Source organism: Larus michahellis, chromosome 3 (genome assembly GCF_964199755.1).
Source record: "Larus michahellis chromosome 3, bLarMic1.1, whole genome shotgun sequence".
Classification (NCBI taxonomy): Eukaryota; Metazoa; Chordata; class Aves; order Charadriiformes; family Laridae; genus Larus; species Larus michahellis.
The window spans coordinates 73,891,425-73,910,342 of NC_133898.1; the positions used below are offsets into that span (position 1 = coordinate 73,891,425).

General features: G+C 44.6%; 1 protein-coding gene across 1 annotated transcript in view; it reads right to left on the reverse strand.

The window, feature by feature from the left end:
• The window catches only part of RNF217 (ring finger protein 217), a 70,001-nt gene extending 67,172 nt beyond the window's left edge, over positions 1-2,829 (reverse strand). Inside the window, exon 1 of the mRNA XM_074580838.1 lies at positions 1,865-2,829. Within this exon, the coding sequence (XP_074436939.1) occupies positions 1,865-2,530 (666 nt within the window). The 5' untranslated portion in view covers positions 2,531-2,829. The remainder of the gene's footprint in view (positions 1-1,864) is intronic.
• Positions 2,830-18,918: the final 16,089 nt, after the last annotated feature.

Below are 18,918 nucleotides of genomic sequence, written 5' to 3' on the forward strand. Positions count from 1 at the left end.
CAGCTGGCCAATGTTAAACCTACTTCATGGAGCGTATACCTGGTTCCCAGGACAGACAGCTGTTTCAGCCACCGAGCTGCTGGATCATCCTCCAAGAGTCCAGGCTAAACCAGGCAGAACAGTTCTTCGGTATGGCGTTAGCTACCAGATCACATAACTTCCATGAGATCACTGTAAGCTGCAGGCACCTGCAGAAGCTAGAGAAGACCACCCTGACATCACACCACTTTGCAATTCCCAGCTTCAAAGCAAGACAATATTCTGACACATGACCTCAGCGGCAAATACAGAGGTGGCACAAATGTGCGCTGGCAATATACTCTAAAAACTTACTGGGAGTTTCCAGTCCACCACTTAACTGCAAACCAACCATTCTAGGCTCCGTGCACAAAGTCTCGAGAAGGCTTGTTAGGTGTTCCTGACTTTCAGTGTTACCAGAGACACATAAAACACAACTCCGCTTCTTCCATCCATGAGCTCCCGCGTTAAGCCCTTCCCTGTTATCTAAACTTAATGAAGATGGTCCATAAAAATGCTAGTGAGCTTAGTATAAGCTAGAACAAACACTACCAGGACTAGTAAATGCTATGTAGGCTACCAATACCTGTAGAGAAGCACATGCCTCACTTCAGCCAGCACATGCAATTTCCAAGCAGTGAAATGTTCCCAGGTCAGAACAGCCCAACAACTATTTATAGTGCACAGGGGTAGCTGTAGCCATCCATCCTGTCCCTACACACGCAGCCCAGCGGGAGCACAGGCTGCCCCAGCACAGCTCCCAGCCCCAACAGGTGTAAAAATTCATTCCACCACCACACCAGCATGTCTCCACTGAGCACATCCCAAAAGTTTCTGTTGAATAAAAACATAAAGGTGGTAAGCAAAGGGTTTATTTGGTTTTGTTTTTCCCACATACTCATACTTCTCCCATTGCTCTTTGGGTTTAGGGCATGCCTACACTAGCGGCAGGAACAATGCGCAAGTGTTTTGTGATGCTAAACTAGCTACTAAAAACACTAGGGAAGACAGAGCTTTGCTTTCAAGCAGCCGATTTCGGTTTGAAACAGCAGTTCTGACTGACAAAAACAGCGATGAAGATATAAGCAGCCGGTACCCGAGTACCTATCTACCCAGGATGGAAAAGTTGTTACGTTTTGGTTTCTTTCCCCCAAAAAAGTTCTTTTTTACTGTGATTCCTCACAAAGAGCCACACAGACCCCCCCATTATTTTAATCTTACATAACTGGCATAATACTAAATGTGATGTATTCCCAGAGGAACAGGCCGAGGGGCTGCAGAGTCCATCAAGAGCACGCTGAACGCCCACTGCCACAAGCGGCAGCCCAGGCACAGAAAGGTGCGAGGGGCTGTGGGACAGGGGCCGAAACCCCCGGCCCCTCACCCAGCAGCGGCTGCTCATGCTCCCAAACTCTGCTCCTCATCATTCTCTGCACTCCTCTTTCAAGGAAGCTGGTGCCAGCAAGAGTTTCAGAATTCAAAGAGAAAATCCTTTAAGAGATGGGCAAGAGCCTAAAAACATACAAGCGAACAACCCGCCACGCTGCGTAACGACGCGCAGACAAACACTTGGGGAACAAATGGTCATTAAATCAGCCGCTCGCAGGCGGGCGGCTGCCAAACGCATTCCGTAGGGGATGGGACAGGTTTCCTACGCCACCCCACCCCATCCCACCCACACCGGGGCTCAGCCCGTCGGGCCGGACCCGGCGCGATGCTCAGGCCCGCGACCTCACGGCGGGGCGTGTGTGTGTGTGTGTGTGGATGGAGATACCACCGCCCCGGCCGGCACTGTCGTCCCGTCCCCCCTCCCCCCCAGCACACCCCAGCGCCTGCCGGGCCGTACCTGGGAGCTGAGGTACCGCTTGAGGCACTCCTCGCACACCGCCTTCTTGCAGCAGGACAGGGGCTTGATGGGCTTCTCCTCCAGGCACACCCGGCAGCTCAGCACCAGCAGCGGCCCAAACTCCCCCGCGATCAGCCCGGAGAAGGGCTCGGGCAGCAGGTACAAGTCCACCACCTCGATGCTGCCGCCCGCCGACAGCGGGTCGCCGCCCGCCGCCACCCCGCGCCGCGACGGGGGCTGCCCCACGCCCGGGCCGTCGCCGGGGCCGGGGCCGCCGCGGGGGGAGGCGGGGGCCGCCGCCGGCCGGTCGTTCTCCACGCAGTAGACGGTGCAGTACACGTGCCGCCGGGGGGGGCGGCGGCGGCCGTTGCCCCCCTCCAGCCCCGGCCCCTCCTCCGCCAGGGCCGCCGGTTCCCCCGCCGCCTGCTCCGGCCCGGCCGCCGCCTCCGCCTCCTCCTCTTCGGCCTCTCGCCGCTCGGAGCTGGTGGCGGACGGCGGCGGCGGCTCTCCGATTCGCCCCTGCCCGGCCGCCCCACCGCCCGCGGCCGCCTCTCTCGGCAGAGGCGGCTCGTCTGGGCCGGGCTCCCGCAGGCCCCCGGTCGGGCTCGGCGGCGCGGCGGCGGCGGCCGCCGGCGGGGCGCTCAACGAGCTCTGCTGCTCCCCCATCGCCGCCCGCCGCCGCCGCCGCTCCTTCCCATCCAGCCGCCTCCCGACCCCCGCTTCTGCTTCCGGGTCCCGAGCCCCAAGCGCCGCGGCCCGCCGCGCCGAGCCCCGCGCCGCCCGCCCGCGGGCGCCGGTCTCCTCCGCCGCCGCCCAGCCTCCTCCCCGCGGGGCTGCGGGGGAGGAGAACGGCAGGTGCCGCTCCGGTCAGCGCCGCCCGCGGGGTCTCGCCCGGAGCCCGACCCCCATGCCGGGCAGGAGGACGCGGGCAAGCCGCCCCTGGTGCCGCGGGGCAGCGCGCCCGGCCGCGCCTCGCAGCCGCCCCGCCCCGCCCCGCTCTGACGCAGCGCTCCGTGGCCTCGCCCCTCATTCAACCGTAAACACCGTGTGCCCGCGCGCACCCCGCGGCCACGCACCCGGCCCCGAACCCGGACGCGGCCCCGCCGTGTGCCCGTCCTTCCCCCGCGCCCCCCCCGGCGCCTTCCATCTCCTCCCGCCGCCGGGGCAGCCTTTGTCGGAGCTCCCCCGAAGTCGTCTGCGTCTCGACAGAGAAGGGCGAGGGGGCGTTGGGAAGCAAGCGCCCGTCTCACCGCCATAAGGCCTCCCTGCTGCGAGGATAACGTCTTCCGAACAGACTCCCGGCAGCCGACCTGGAAACCAGCCCACACAGAAAACAAACCGGAGCGAGCAGGAGCGGCGCCATCGTTGCCGTGCGCCTTCAGGAATAAGCTGGGCCAGTGAGAGCCGTGCACTGAAAACACGCAGTTGCGGCAACATTCACAAAAACAACTTAAACGGTTAAAAACGGGTGGATCCGCATCGGTCCAAAACAGTGTCTGGTCGTTTGGGTACTCGCAGTTTGGGGGATTAGAGGAGCCTCTGCGCGTTTTGCTCTGAGACTCGGATAGTACGCTAGTGCTTCTGCTTGATGCTCGCGAGGGGTCTAGGACACAAGTCTTACGAGGAGTGGCTGAGGGAGCTGGGGTTGTGTAGGCTGGAGAAAAGGAGGCCGAGGGGAGACCTTATCACTCTCTACAACTACCTGAAAGGAGCTTGTGTTGAGGCGGGGGTCAGTCTCTTCTCCCAAGTAACAGGCGATAGAACAAGAGGAAATGGCCTCGAGTTGTGGCCAGGGAGGTTTAGGGTGGATATTAGGAAAAATTTCTTCACTGAAAGGGTTATCAAACATTGAAACAGGCTGCCCAGGGAAGTGGTTGAGTCACCATCCCTGGAGGTATTTAGAAGATGGGTAGACGTGGTGCTTGAGGGTATGTGGTTTAGTGGTGGACTTGGCAGTGTTAGGTTGATGGTTGGAACTCAGTGATCTTAAAGGCAATCATGTGATTCTGTGAAGGTGGTATCTCCAGACCTTAACATCATCAATTACATCGCCACATAGGGCAGACGTCACGGAGCTGATCCTGCAGCAACTGAGTAACTTAACAGGGTCTGTGCAGTTCCCATCCCAAACTTTGTCTAGAGTGTTAATCAGAAGTTAGTCAGTTGCTCTGCTTGATAGGGCATGGGGCTGGACTAACTAGAGTAAGAAGAGAAGGAGAGTGGGGGACACCAGGGATGTCTGCGTGCTGTCAGCTCAACCCCAGTGAGCTCATGAGCTGCAGCTCACGCAGGCCCCGTAGGACCCAGAGCAGCGTCATGCATCTCTCTGGCTCCGTGCTGGAGCTCAGCAGCCCTCCAGCCCTGCCAGGGCGCGGGGTGTCGAGGACACTGGATGGGGCCAGCCCAGCTTTGGAGGACCCTTCATAGCACCAAAGTGTGTGTGTGCTCTGGAGAGGAGCTGAGCCTCCCAGAAAGCCACATGGGGAGCCTGTCCTGCCCTGCTGAAGGCTGGAAATGGAGACACTCCAGGCTCTCTGTGTGGTAACTGACAACATCTGCTGGGGACTCTTCGGCTTGAAAATGCTGTATTTCTTCCAGACCCAAGCTGACCTGAAAGTCAGCATGAATGAATTTGTGCATTGTCAGACTGTAGTTACTCCTGCAGGAAGATCATATAGAGCAATTACTTCTTTTAAACAATACGTTTATTTAGCTTTTCTTATTTGAGCTTTTAGAGTTTATGCTCCCAAAGCTTACTTTGAAGATATGAAGTGTAAAACTTCTAATGAATGAATAAACATCAGAATTTCCTACAACTCTGCCATTCAAGAAGCTGGAGCTTAAAGAAAAAAGCTAGAAAGACAACATCATTGCAAGAGCAAGCAATATTGCTCAGCTGTTAATTCAGAAATGCGTGTGCTAAAGCACAGCAGGGGAAAAATGGTCCTGGGGAACTGAGAACGGCAATGCTAATTGTGCTTGGCTGAGGGGAAGTGTTAGGCAAATATGAGTTATGGAATTGCCCGTGCCCTACCAGACTATGGACTGAGGATAGTTCAGTGGCCTGTGCCCGGCTGTGGGTCCTGCTGGTCCTGACCGTGAACAGTTGGCAAACGTGCTGTCCTCACTTGCCGCCTGTACCCCCCATCCTGCCCTGCTTCTGGGTGGGGTGGTGGGACCAGCCCTGGCTGGTGAGGTCCTGCCTGGCAGCCCCCAAGGGGGCCCTGCCACTCCCTGCCACATGGCCCCTTGACAGATGTACGCTTTGCTACAAGTCTTAGCTGTATTCTGCATATATTCTCTGAGGCATATTTTAAAAGTATGAAGTTATACAATAGTAGACCGAAGGAAACATTGGGCTGAGGTAAAGATAACGTGACCTGCTAGTACATACCAATTGTGTTTCCCACCATGCCTTCACACAGATTCATATTCGAATGACCTCAAAGAAGATGACATTTCAAAAAGAGACCACCCTAACCCCCCCACAAGCCCCCAGTAATCTGACAAAACAGGATGCCGTGTTGCACGGCACTCGCTTATTCCCCAAGGGAGCTGGTGAGGGAGCAACCGGTCAGCGAGGGATGCTGGTTCTGTTGCTCGGTGCACCACTGGTGGGTGCCTGGGTGCGTGAAGCAGGAGCCCATCCAGGGCTGGATGCAAGGTTCCCAAACAGGCTGCTCTGCTGCTGACTGGCAGCTTAATGGGATCTATCTTGGGCTGGCTGTTGCCCAGATTTTGAGGAACCATGAGTCAGATTTGCATCCAGAATGACTCTGTTGCTAAAACCTTCTTGTTTTAAAATGCGATTTTAGGTCCACGCATTTTACACTCTCTGTACAGCATGTCTCGACTTTAAATAGAACCTTATGGAGGCTATTAAAAAGATAGCAACACTACCAGATTTGCATAAAATAACAGATTCAAATAAATTATCCTACAGAGATAAACCTTTTTCTTGCCAAACTGTTTGGTTTACGATAACGTAATTGAGTTTGAGCACAGTTGTGTGGAACCGAGTCTTGTTGCTTGAAAGATGACTTTTCTTCCTTTGATATACCGCCAAGTCAAACTCCACAGAGATTCACACATTTGAGCTCTGCAAATGAAGTATGAGGAAGCAGCTGGCAGGGCATTCATTCTCTGTGATGGATCCCCAATTTTGCAAAGCTCTATCCACTGTTGTCCACCAGAGCCTGGATTTGCTTACCTCTGGGAACGCAGCAGATCTCTCAATTTTTTTCTTCTTTATTAAGGGGGGTTATTTATTGGGTGGTTTGGTTTGAATAGGTATTTTTATGGGTTTTGTTCATGCCTGATTTTTAAATTCCACAGCTGAGTTCCAGGGCAGGCACTTGTATTTTCAAACAATAAATGTAATTGACTGCCTCAGTTCTAGTAATGTCTGAATTTGGGTGGGGTTTTTTTATTCACAATGAACAAAGGAGCTGTGGTGGCTATTGCATCAATGAATTTAATTTTTACCAATTTGTAAAATTTTACAAAGTGTTGCCTGAGAATTTCCACCCTTCCTTATTTTCCCTCCATTCCTTCTTTCCTCCCTTCTTTTCTTTCCTTTAATCAAAGAGCACAAGCTTACATAAAACTTCAGCAAAAGAAAGCGCTAGGGTATGCAGCATATAAGCAAACTGCAGAATTCATTACCGTGCACAATCACTGAAACAGCCCAGTAGTGAATTTAAAAACTGATTGGACACTTTTAGCAACGCAGCAGAGCTAAAGCAGGCTGTGCTGTCTGTACCAGCTAGGTATATATCTGTCTATCTATATATATATCTATCTGTGTGTGTATATACATATATAAAAGGAGGACTCAGTTTCCCAAGGCTGTAGTTCTGGACACTTCGTGAAAATTACTTTTACTAAAAATAATTAATATTTTTAGGATGAGTAATTAACATCCATTCTTCTGGGCTTATGTTGATGGCCTCTGAGGAAATTTGAAGATTTCTTTTCCTATGTACAGCAGTAAGTAACTGACAGCCATGTACTGGGTCATTGGGTATAGAACTTACTTACTTTTTTGGGGGGAGATTCTTTTTTACCTTGCTATTAAGTGTTTTTTCCAAGTATTTAAAATTTTCATTTTCTGTTTTGCCTACCATTGCAAATGTGTTCTGTGTATTTTATGAAATGTCTTTACCAAATATTTATATTTATTTTGAAAGTAAAGTAAAAATTCAGGTTCTCAAGTTTACCCCTCAACATTTGTAGTTCTCTCTGTTCTGTACACTTCACATATAATATATTGCCTTACATTCTCCAGAATACATCCCGTATATGCCACTTACTCTGTGGACATGGTCCTGCTTTCAGAAGTTATAAACTGGCTATGGTGGTTTGAGAGTTTTCACCAAAAAATATCTTTAAGCTTCTGTGACAAAAGCTTGTGGCAATGGTGTTGCAGTCATGACAAGAGTTTTCTGGGACCGCCTGGTGAGAACAGAACTCTTAAAGCTTCTCCTTCATCTGCAGTTCTGAGTTTAGGTGGGATACATGGGCACAACTTGTTTGGTGGTAAGGAAGATTCAGTCATACAACTTACCTAGAAAAGTCCTTCTAGCATCTGAATTATAGTATGCAAAAGAAAGTGTCCTTGACAGTACTCAGTTTTAATAGTTATGCAGTATGTTTCTGCAGTTAGAAGGAAAATAGTTACCTGCTTGGGCTTCTGTTCATCTTGTGAGGTGAAAGAGTCACGTATGTTCTACAGAAAGTGAAGGTTAGAAAAAGGCATGCACTAGAATAATTTCTTATGAACATCCTAATTAAATCAGGAAGAATGACTGTGCCTAGTTTAATTGTTTCAGTATTTATTTGGAAAACAGTCTGTGCCATTATTTTTATCTAGCACTATGGAAACAAACTTCAAAATATAACTATGTATCTTGAAAGTATCTCCAGAAATTCCAATAGATAGCTTTTGCATATGCGTTCATTAGAAACCTTGGGGAGAACATAGTGATCGGCGCATCACTGGAATTGCAAGGTAGGTGTATTCATGTATGTGAGTTTCTTCAAGCAGAGAAGGCATTGCCTAAATGAATCAAACCTTTTGGACGACATACGTGCTTACTGCCCACATCTGGAGAGAAAATGCTTTTCTGAAATTTATGTATCTTTCCAAACAGGTCTTATCGATGTCTCAAGTCATCTTTTAAAGGGCACCTGCAACCTCAATGCATCTTCCTTAATGCTTCTCTTGTTTTGGAACGATGTACCCTACACACTTCTTCAAAATCCTACTTTACGCCTGTGACACTGTTTTTTTTTCTTAATTCCTTGCCTGCATCACTTAGTTTTTAGTATCTTTCTCTTCTTTCCTATCACATATTTCTCTTCCTAAAAATTCCACAAAGCTCTGTGTTTAGCCTGAAGCTTTGTAGATGGACTCATGAATGTGTTTCTGTTCCTGATCTTGCTGAATCCAATTTACCATTGAGGGCTAGATTCACCAGAAGCTTAAGCTGATGGGAACTTCCTCCTTCTCACCCAAATCTTTTATTCTTCCTCGACTTTCTTACCACATTATCATCCCTCATGTCACCTGGGTTCATAACTTGGGAATCACATTCATCTTCAGCAAATGCAAAGAACCGCTTGAGTGAAGCAAGGTACTTAAGCATCAGTATATATTTTTTAAGCAGCAGTATATATTTTTAAGTTCTTGAGTTTAAAACTGAGACTGAGCTGGGAATCTCATGACCACAGATTGCTTCCCCAGGTGGGCTTGTTCGGTGTTAGTCCCAGAACCACACCTGAATCCAGCTATGCTCCATGTATCCCACAATCGCCGATTTTCTCCTTAACAGCAGACAGCACCCGAATCATTTATCAGCATTAATCTGGAATGAAATGCCTTAATGCCCAGCCTGCATGCGATGCAGTCATTTCGAGGAAGCTGAATTTATTTACCACTGTCAGCAGCAGTACAGGCATGAGACCATTCCAAACTACATCAGCATTTTTAGACTCTCCTGAAGAAAGAAACCTTCATTACTGCATTATTTTTATTAATATGCCTTTGAAGTTATTTTTATAGTAATAGCTGGCCACAGGATTACCTGAAAGCAGCACAGTGAGAGTAAATTCTGCTGAAGGGCAAATATATTTTGTAGCTATTATTGTTTTAATTAACTATGCAGAATGAGACACAAATAGAATGTTTTGTAAAATAAAGACTTAGCAGCTACGTTTTCGAAAATATTGTGAGTAATTCTCTGATGTGCAAATTGCTATCTTTTCCTTCTTAGCTTCAGGCCTGAAAAGCAGTTGAACATTTGTTAAAACAATTGTCTACCCTTATTACAGGATTATCAAATTATGCTTTTATCATTTTGTACTAGGTTTGTGTTTTTTTTACAATGTTAATAATTTAAAAGGATTTCAGAAATAATCAAATTAAGTAATTAACCTGATCAGACAGTGGGGATACACAGAGCTATTCAAATGAGCTATTTTTTAATTATGCTGCTTTACTTCTAAAAGCCAAATTTCAGAATGACTTTGAAGGCTTCCTTGTGCTCATCTCTGTAATTCAACAAACCCCGCTGTTATCGGCGGGGGCTCCCATTACAGGCTTTGTGACTCCGTGGAGACTTATCGCTTCTTCAAGGAGCCGGTGTAACAAATGGAGCTGCCTTCGCCAGCCGAGCGGGGACGGGCAGCTCGGTCTCACGGTGAAGGCACTGGAGTGGGGACCCGGGGGCCCCCTTCCTAATCTCAGCTCTGTGACTGACCAGCCGTGTGACCTTGGACGAGATACTCCTGTATCTCTGTTTCCCCTTTTACCCTTTGCCTGTCTCAATTATTTAGACTGTAAGCTGTGTGTGACAAAGAGCGTTCGCAGCTGCGGCATCGCCTGGCCCGGTGAATGCCCCAATCTCGGCTGAGGCCTCAAGGTATTGCCATACCATGGACAAAATGCAGTCATTTCAACATCCAGCGTGTCATGGGAAATTAGCTAATTAATAGCACATTTTATAGCTAAAAGTAAAATTATGTATGTTCAGATACTTCTCCCTATTTTTACTTCGTTATCTGGGGAACACCACGTTCATGAGAATTGTGATGCTGGGCTGTAGTCATTACTGAGTCACACATGTGTGCTGTGAGGGTTTTACATGCATAAGCTAACACCAGGAGCTTAACCCACCTTCAACCTCACAGTCTCTTTGTGTAAGAAGGCAGGAATCTAAACGTTTTCCCTTGCTCAGATAATGTGTCCGGATTTCCAGTGGGATTTCACTTGGTGGGCCAAAGAAAATCTTTGGTAGGACATGTGTGACCATTCTACCAAGGAAGGCAAGGCCAGAATAAAATCTAGTTCACTAGCAGGAGCAAAATGCCGTAATTCCTCTTCATAAACTTATTTTTATTGCTGCCACAAGGAGTAATGTCTGCTTACACTTGGTAAGTCATTCTGCAGAAGAAGATGATGTCAGTTTCATACCATCATAGGTCAAAATAAAGGTTCATTTAATGGCTTTGGCCCTAATTTGCAAATCCCCTGTGTTTTCCAGCCTGTAAGGCTAGCTTCACTGTAGAGGTGCCATGCTCAGAAAATCTTCACAGTCAGATGGAAAAAGGAGGCTGAATTATGCTTCTGCAAAATTAAAGTAGTGGTATATTGATTATTCTATATGTTGTATTGATCATTCTATAGATAGTTTGACTATGGTGCGCTGCAGTGGGGATTGAGAAGCATCAGAAATGGGAACAGGCAGTGAATTGCCTTGACCAAAACTTAACGGTTTACTTGATGCAATACACATCCAATATGTGATGCAAAGCAGTGTCAGGTCACACATCTTTTCTGAAGGGCTGTGACACAGCAATTAACAGGGAATCAGTTAGATTATTTCCTTGGAAGGTAATTTCACTATTTTTGCTATGTGCTGTTGGTTTGCTTGGCACATTCTTCGCTCCCCCATAGTTAAACTAAAGGCTGATTCTTAAATACTTCATAGCATACGTCGGAAAAAATGCCAGTAAATGGCATGCATTTTGCCTTAGGAATTACTATATACAGCTGAAAACACCTGTAAATTTATACTTATGCCAGTAATAAGTCTGTACACAACATCGTGTGTCTTTTTGCATGTAGTACTCAGCAACCTTGGAAGAGCTGTTCCTAAAAGTCTTTTCCAATATGCTCTTATCTAACACGTCTTGTTTTAAAACAGGCCAAAAGTGAGAATATTAAGAAGTGCAGGGCAGATAAGGCAATCTACAGGCTGCAGTTGAAAGCTGTTTTTACTGAAAAGTTCAGCTAGGAACTTGGTAAATATAGGTGAGAAATGGTTTGCACTCTCCCTACAAAAGCTGTTTTTTAGTAGCCATTTTAGGAACAACATTAGTACATCTTGCCCTAACGATAAGGTTAGTCGCTTGGTTTGCACAGTAAGTCCTGGATGGAGTTATAAAAAGACATGTTGAAACAATCCCTGGGGTAATGAAAGGGCATCAATAAACTTCTTATCCTAGGGAAGCATAACTGGGGGAAAAAAATGTAACATTTGAAGATACTGTCTGGACAGAAAACAAAATCTTTAGGCTGTCAGAGTGGAATCTGAGCCTGCCAGCAAACCAAGGTTGCGGCGAAAGCCCTGCAGTTTGTTTTGTGGATCTGGTATGCTTATCAGCAACATAAAAAAAAAATCTTAAAAACGCCAAGCTGTCACAGGAGCCTTCCCAAGGAGCCACTCACGTGTCTGTCTGCTGGGAAGCCAACAGTTGTGGTGGGTTCTTGCTACATGAAACTCTGTTCATGAGGACGAGAACCAAGACTAACTTACTTGTAGCTTCAGAGCACCAAGATAAAAAGCATTGGTATAACTTTAAACCTCAAACAAACTTGAATTAGTCTCACGGAGAAAACTCTCACCATCATATTCTTCAGTGCTAAGTCAGAAGTTTCACTTTTACATCAACAGTGGCTCTTAAGAGAGAGCATAAAAATAAAGAGAAGAGAGCACCATATAACCATGTCATTGCCATCAGATTTGTCTTTTAAGTTTTTATCACCAGAGAACTTTTCACATCTAAAAAGATCTACTGGTTAAGCAATTCATATGTGAAACAGCTGTAGGCTGTCTTTATGCTGCCGATACTAATGAAGTGCATTTATTGAGTACTTCTTATTTTCCAGTGAAAACATTTATCTGTGGTTCCTTCGGGACACAACTGTGAGGTTTACAATAAATTTTTGTAAGCTAAGAATTGATCTGAACATGGCCCTAACAGCACGATTTTAAATCAGTGAAATTAAATTGATGCAATTCAGAGCCACTGAAGGTAAACTGGTATAACCTGAGTCAATGACAATGAAACAATATCCAAACCAAGACACTTTTATTTAAATAAATCAGTTATCAGTGTATGTTAACATCACGTACCTCTAGATAATGTCGTCCCAGCTTCATTAGTCACATCAGCAGGACAAGAAATTGGTCTAAAATGTCTAAAATTGACTAAGTGTGCATGTATTTAAAAATGGGTGAAGTGTTTATCTTAATGCTGCATGCTGTTCTTGTTTTAAAACACATCACATTGCAAATGAAGTAGTACGTATGTAAAGTAGATGAAAAACTGGTAACTTAAATCAAGAAGTAATTATCAGTAGGAAAGGATCATCAAGCGGGGCTGTTTCCAGTAGAGTTCAATAGGGATTAGTGTGAGTCCTGCCATTGCTCAATAATTTCATGAGAAGGGTGGTAATAAATACAGTGACTAACAATAAGGACAGAGCAGTTACACAAAGGAGTTTTGTGTGTGTTATTCTTTTTCAGATAAAATGTCTTAATATAATAAAAAATAATCTACTGTCTCAACAGAGGTAATAGATTTTGTAGTGCTTGATGTATGCTTTTCTAGAAGTTACCTTCCTGTCAAACAAGGATTATGTGTACTCTGTACATATTACATAGGTAGGAAATAAGACTCAAACCTATTAGAAGAGTCCTTTCTGGTCTTGGCTTTTATGAATCCATTTGTAACCAGCGAAACATTGCACGTTGACCAGACCTAAAACAAAGCAGCTGTTGATGTCTCCTGAGCGCTTAGGCATGGTGCTGCTGCAGGAGTCTGGGCTTTTTCTCTGTGACTGTGTTAAGCATGAATTGGGGTCCCAGCTCTGCTGGAACACTGAGACACACGGAAGGGTTACGGGGAAGAATCACAGCAATTCCTGCAAACAGACCATTAAGGAAGCCTACGTGCTTCTTCCAGGTTAACAGCTTTGCTTGCCTTGCAATTTTTTGCCTGGGAGTTATACTGATGCAGCTCCTAGAGCGGATGAAGATATGTTGGATGCTTTTATACTGGGGCAGTCTTTTTCCTTTCCTATTTGGGAATAAACCAGAGCAGCTTAAGCCTTTAAACTGACAAAACTATGTCCATGTGAATGGGGTTACAGGACTTAAATCATTGCAGCACAGCTGTTGCCTTGCTTTTATTTAGGCAAGGTCCACGCTTCTTACACTGCTGAAAATAGATGCCTTGAACTTTCAGCTCAGAAAGTGAAAAGATGACCTAGGCGTGCAATCATACCATTTTAATTCTCCTTGGTTGTGGGGTGCAATATGCAGTAATGCTGAAGCTAGACTATCTAATCTACGCGATATTTAAATACATGAAGCAGAGAGAACACAGATAAGACTATGCCAATAAATTTACCATCATTTAAAATACCTGATTTACAATGTTTCTTTACTTGGGGTGGAGATATGCACAGAAGTATTTGAAAACTTGGGCAGATAAATTTTTACCTTTACACTTGTGGATACTAAGAAAATTCCAGGTCATGAGCTTGTTCTAGGTACATTTTGAAATCTTTGTACCCTGCATTAAGCACCAATTAGAAATTGAAAGTGAAGAATAGTAAAGATTAATTTTTTCCACATATTTCTTATGATTGATATAAAAAGCCTATGTGACAGAAAAGAATTACAGACCAATAGCACCACTTCCCCTGTAATCTTTATCCCTTTCCTGACTAAGTGCTATCTGCTAATACAAATCCCCAAGATCCTGACCTCTCTTTTTTACTTTCCTTCCCTGCAAGCATGGTGGAGGAAATGATTCCTGTCACGTAGCCAAAGGGGGCATATTTACATGGCTCCGCATGATGTGATGAGGAAATCCTGTTGCAGAGAATTCAGGAGGAAAACAAGTAGGTTGCCTGTTCTGCCCCTCTTTTCTGGAAGTCCTGCCTCTGCTCCTCTACAGGTTTGCTTCCTGAATCGCCACTTCTGTGACTTTATCAGTACAGATCTCTTTGTTTCTCAATTTTCTTTCTCCATTTTTGAAAGTGGAGGTTTCCAGGACATTATTTTCCTTCCTGCTACCTTGCCATATATTAAGTGATCGTGTTGTTGTCTGCTACGGATTTTTGCTTTGCAGATTTTGCTTGTAGTACTGTTTTTTTTTGTTCCTCCACTGATCACCTTTAAGCTCTGCACCAAAGTAAGGAACAACTGTAAGTGCTTTAATTCTGTTCTCTTCTGGGCTGGGGGAAAAAGCCTCCACTGTAGACAGGAGGATATTATAATTTCAAATCCTAAAGCATTCAAATAGCTTTGGCTGTAACCTAGAGGAAACTAAACTTAGAGGCATTTAACGTTTGGTTTAAAATCCATTTAGTACATATATAGTACTGTGGTTAGTATTTTCTAGATTATATTATAAACAATATATGAAAACTGAGTGTGAGAGCTTTCCTTCCGCTACCAAGTCAATACCTACAAGGTATTGTAGGTACAAGAATTCCCTTCCCTACCGGCTTTGAGATCTGTAATCAAAATCATCAGTGAAATGCATCAATTGACTGGAAAGGAAACCTTTTATGAATGTAGGACCGTGTGTAAAATCAACACAGAGCTTACGCAAAAAAGTAATTTTTTTTAAATGCATGTGACCGTAAAAGCTACAGAGCGGTTATTAAGAAAGTACGATGCATGTGAGTGTCATTCTGCAGTTTCAAACCAGGAATATGCTCCTTCAAGGGCTAACTGTTCCTTCAGCTGGCGGCCAGGTCGCATGGGTTTAGAGCTGGATCTGATCAGAGACCACAGCTTAAGAACAAAAGCACTTTTCCATTGTAGCATTAGTTTTGGTCCTCAATGCTGTTCATTAAAAGCTTTATGCTTTGAGAACATTTAGGTCTAGATCCCGCTTCATGCCTCAGAGCCATTGCTACTTTGGTACAATGCACCATAGACTATTTTAAAAAATCTCTGCTTTCAGAGGGAGTTTATCTAAACAGCAAGATTTTATGTATTATTCCAAACCCATAATCCTACATTTATCTTTCGGTCTGTGTTTCCCATTTGTACAGTCTTTCAGAAGGGCATAGAAGGGACAGAGCAGGCCTCCAGTGATGAGATAAAATTTACAAAGATCAAATGATGGTGCCGTGTTCTGCCTTTTGCCAGTCTCAGGATATGGAGAGCCAGATCCAATTTCCTAGTCTGGCATCTCCAGAATAGCAGTAATGTAGAAACACAAAGAACTGATGGTCAAAGCTTTGTCATACCAGTCAAAGAGATTGTGCAATCATTATTTGCTTACTTTTTTAGTGTTTTTCTTCATTCCAGTAATACTGGAATTTATCCAATGCAAAAACCATTTTTGACCTGCTTTAAGATATTTGGGCTGAAAACATGACATCTTGTGTTTAAGGTACGAACTACTAGAAGGATACTGTTGTGGAGAAACCAAGTCAGTCTTCCACGGTATAAAAGTGTACAACCCTATGGAATAGAAAGCTGTAGAATATGATAAACCTTTCAGGAGAAAATGCAAATTTCTCCTTAAAAATAATAAAAACATTTCAGTTTTCAGGTTAGGAAGAGTCAAAAATACTAATGACCTCTCATTCTGTACTGCAGCTCTTTCCTCCTGTCTTCTTCAGGGTGCAATGTAAAAAGAGGTAGAAGTGCAGTACAAGGGCAAAGGCAAGAAATATTAAATACCTAAACATTCTTTAGTCTTTTCTTATTTTATTTAAAAACACCAAGACAAAATAAATTTAAAATTACATTGCAATTTTTTGTTTTATGAACAGATCTCTGTATTTCAGAAGGTGTATGAAGCTTACAGATGAGGAGACAATTAAAAAAGTCAAGAGATATGGTTCTAGTCCTGCCTTAACCACTTTGAAGGGAAAAAAAGCACAGTATAATTATGGAATGTCAAGTTCTCAAAGATCATGAGATCGGGGGTTTTTCCCTTCACAGTTTACTTATAATAAGTATTTAGGGAATAGTGAACACCCTGAAAAGACCTGACTTGAATAAGAAGCCAGCACTATGAAAAGGTTGACTAACACTGCTCGTAAATACAGGAGCTCGGCTATTGGGTCTGTGATTTGGGGTGGTTTTCCACATGCCGCTGGGACATGGGAGTGGGGCTGTGTGGCTGCCCACCTCTGGGCATTGTCCATATGTCCCCTTGCCCCACGCGTGGCCCTTGGCTCGCTCAGCAACACTGTGGGATGGCAGCATCTGCGCTGACTCTGCTCTGGCAGACGGGACGCTGCAGGATACAACACCTAGATGTAGCGGGATGAGAGGTGGCAGTGCGTGCTGATGGTGTTTTAAAGGTACATAGGTTATCTTTTATAGATTTGCTCAGTTAAACTATGAAAAAGACAATTTCTGCATGTTTAACTGCTACTTTATGAGACCATCAATTTTTAAGAGGGTTATATGACGTCTTGATCTGGGCAAACATCATTATTAGATAACTTCTACCTAGTTTTAAAAAGAAAATAACAACTACAAATAAAGTAATAAAAATGTGCAATAATAAAAACCCTTAAGGATTTTATGTGTGTGAGGGGAAGATTTAGGTTCAGTTTTGACTGACAGGAGGAGAGGGAACTGTAGATCTCCAACATAAATCATTTTCCCTTGCTCATCATAAAGTTTAATTTTCAAGTAGTTCAGTCTCAGATTACTGGAAATAATTTCTGTCTCCCCTCTAGATAACGTTGATGAGACAGCTGTAGATTTAAGGGTCATTAAAGAATTCTTATTCACAAAATTACGCACTTACCTTTAATCACATATTTAATTCTCATTGAAGGTAATGGGGCTTAGAAATGTTCTTCAGTCCTTTTGCTTTCAATAGAACTCTAACATTTTCGTCGACTGTACATTTCCTTAAATGTTTTTCTTAACTGGGGACTTTCCCATCTTCCTGCTCCGCAGGATCAGCCTCCAGGTCATTTCGCTGTGGCGGGTTCCAACTTCCCAGGTACAGGGGGCAGAGAGGCAGGATCAGTATGGGGAGCAGGGTGAAGCTTTACTGCCTCGCTTTACTCTGTAATGGGAGAGACACTATATGCACCGCTGGGGATAATGTATACACATATGGGAGAAGGTCTGGAGCTTCCCTGGTACGTCAGTTTCTGAATCACTGCTCATGTGGCACAGGTAACAAGGTACATGTATTGTGCCTTGTTTTTCCTGCTGCAAATACAATTAAATGTTTTTTCCCCCTGCTTTTCTACAGATTTGGACAGAAGGAGGATGATTTCCATTATTATTTTTCTGCTATAAATGCCTTTTATGTATAAGTATTAGTTAGCATCTGATAAATGATTTTCAGTTGTTTGTCTTCAGCATCCCTTTGGTCCTGGTGTGTTTTCTGCTCCCAGGGAAATTTTCCATTTCGTACATCAAGCTAAATGTCCTCAAAAGCACACAAGATAGTAAAATCCTAATATGTCATTTTAGAAGGTTTTACGAAGAGTTGTAATGATTTTTGTTTACTATTTTATTTAAAGAAGAAGCGCCATCCAGGGACAAAGGAAAAAAACTCGTTCGGTTTAACCGGTCAAATGACATTCCAGGAGAATTAACGTCACTGGGGGTCCCTAGTGACTGAAACTTCAAAACATTTGGCTTCTCTCTGTTTATTTAGTGACAGAAAATGTGGAATGCTTTTGTCAAATTATTTGGAAGACACTTAATGGTGAGTAATCTGAGTTTTCTGTTTTTCCATTCCCTGTGAAATTCAGTAGTAGTACCTAAATGCATGTGTGGTGTACTTCTAGCCACACAATAAGAAGAATAAATGAGTCTGTAGTGAAAATATCTGAATATAAGGCCAAGATTCAGAGCCATGGGGTGGCCAAAGGGAAACACGGGTAAATGGATTTTATCTACTTCAATGTGGAGCAATAAATAAATTATTTATTTATTGCTACCTATCAAATAGGCAAGTTTACCTAAGTTTTCATTTACCAAATAACCAGTTTGTCTTGTTTTAAAAAAAAATTATCACTACATCACTGGAAGGAAATAACATAGTTTAATTTTGTTTTTCTTTGCTACCATGTAGAAATGTCCTAACTTGGTTTCTTTCCATTTGTAAAGGAAGAACCATAGTACTAACAATTCTTAATTGTTATATTGCTTAAAGATTGGAAAGAACCATAGCTGTCACCCTGGTTCACGGAAGTTCTGTTAGCACAGAGAAACACTTCTATGCACCAAGGTCAGGCCGTAGCTGAATGTGCCACCTACAGAATGGCTCTGCCTGACCTCTGCCAGGACCAGCCTTTCCTTGGTGCTGGTAGAAGAAACTTGGGGTTTCCTCAGGACCTTCGAGGAGGGTTTGTTCTTCATGAGTTTTCCTCCGGACCTGCGTGTACTTCCGCGTGGTGAGTGCTCGCTTTGCAAACCTAACCATCCCCCTGAAAGCTCCAGAACGAGAGACCCGTGGGATCCCTCTCTTATATCCCAAGGGACCCCACCTGGTACCACTCTTAAAAGTATACCCAGGCCTGGGTTAGCCAGAGCTTTCCAGCGCCAGGAACATGGCTGTGAACACCTCCCTTGGGTTTACATGCAGGGTAAGCATGGGATGGCTGGGGCTCCAGGTGCGAGTCCTGTCCTCAGGGTAGCAAGTCAGGAGACAAATGCTGCACACTATTTCTGTCAAGAGACAAAACCTGTTGTTGTTATTCAGTTCCAAGAATAACTTCGTTCTTTTCTCCCACAGAGGCTGAGGTGAAGAAGATGTCC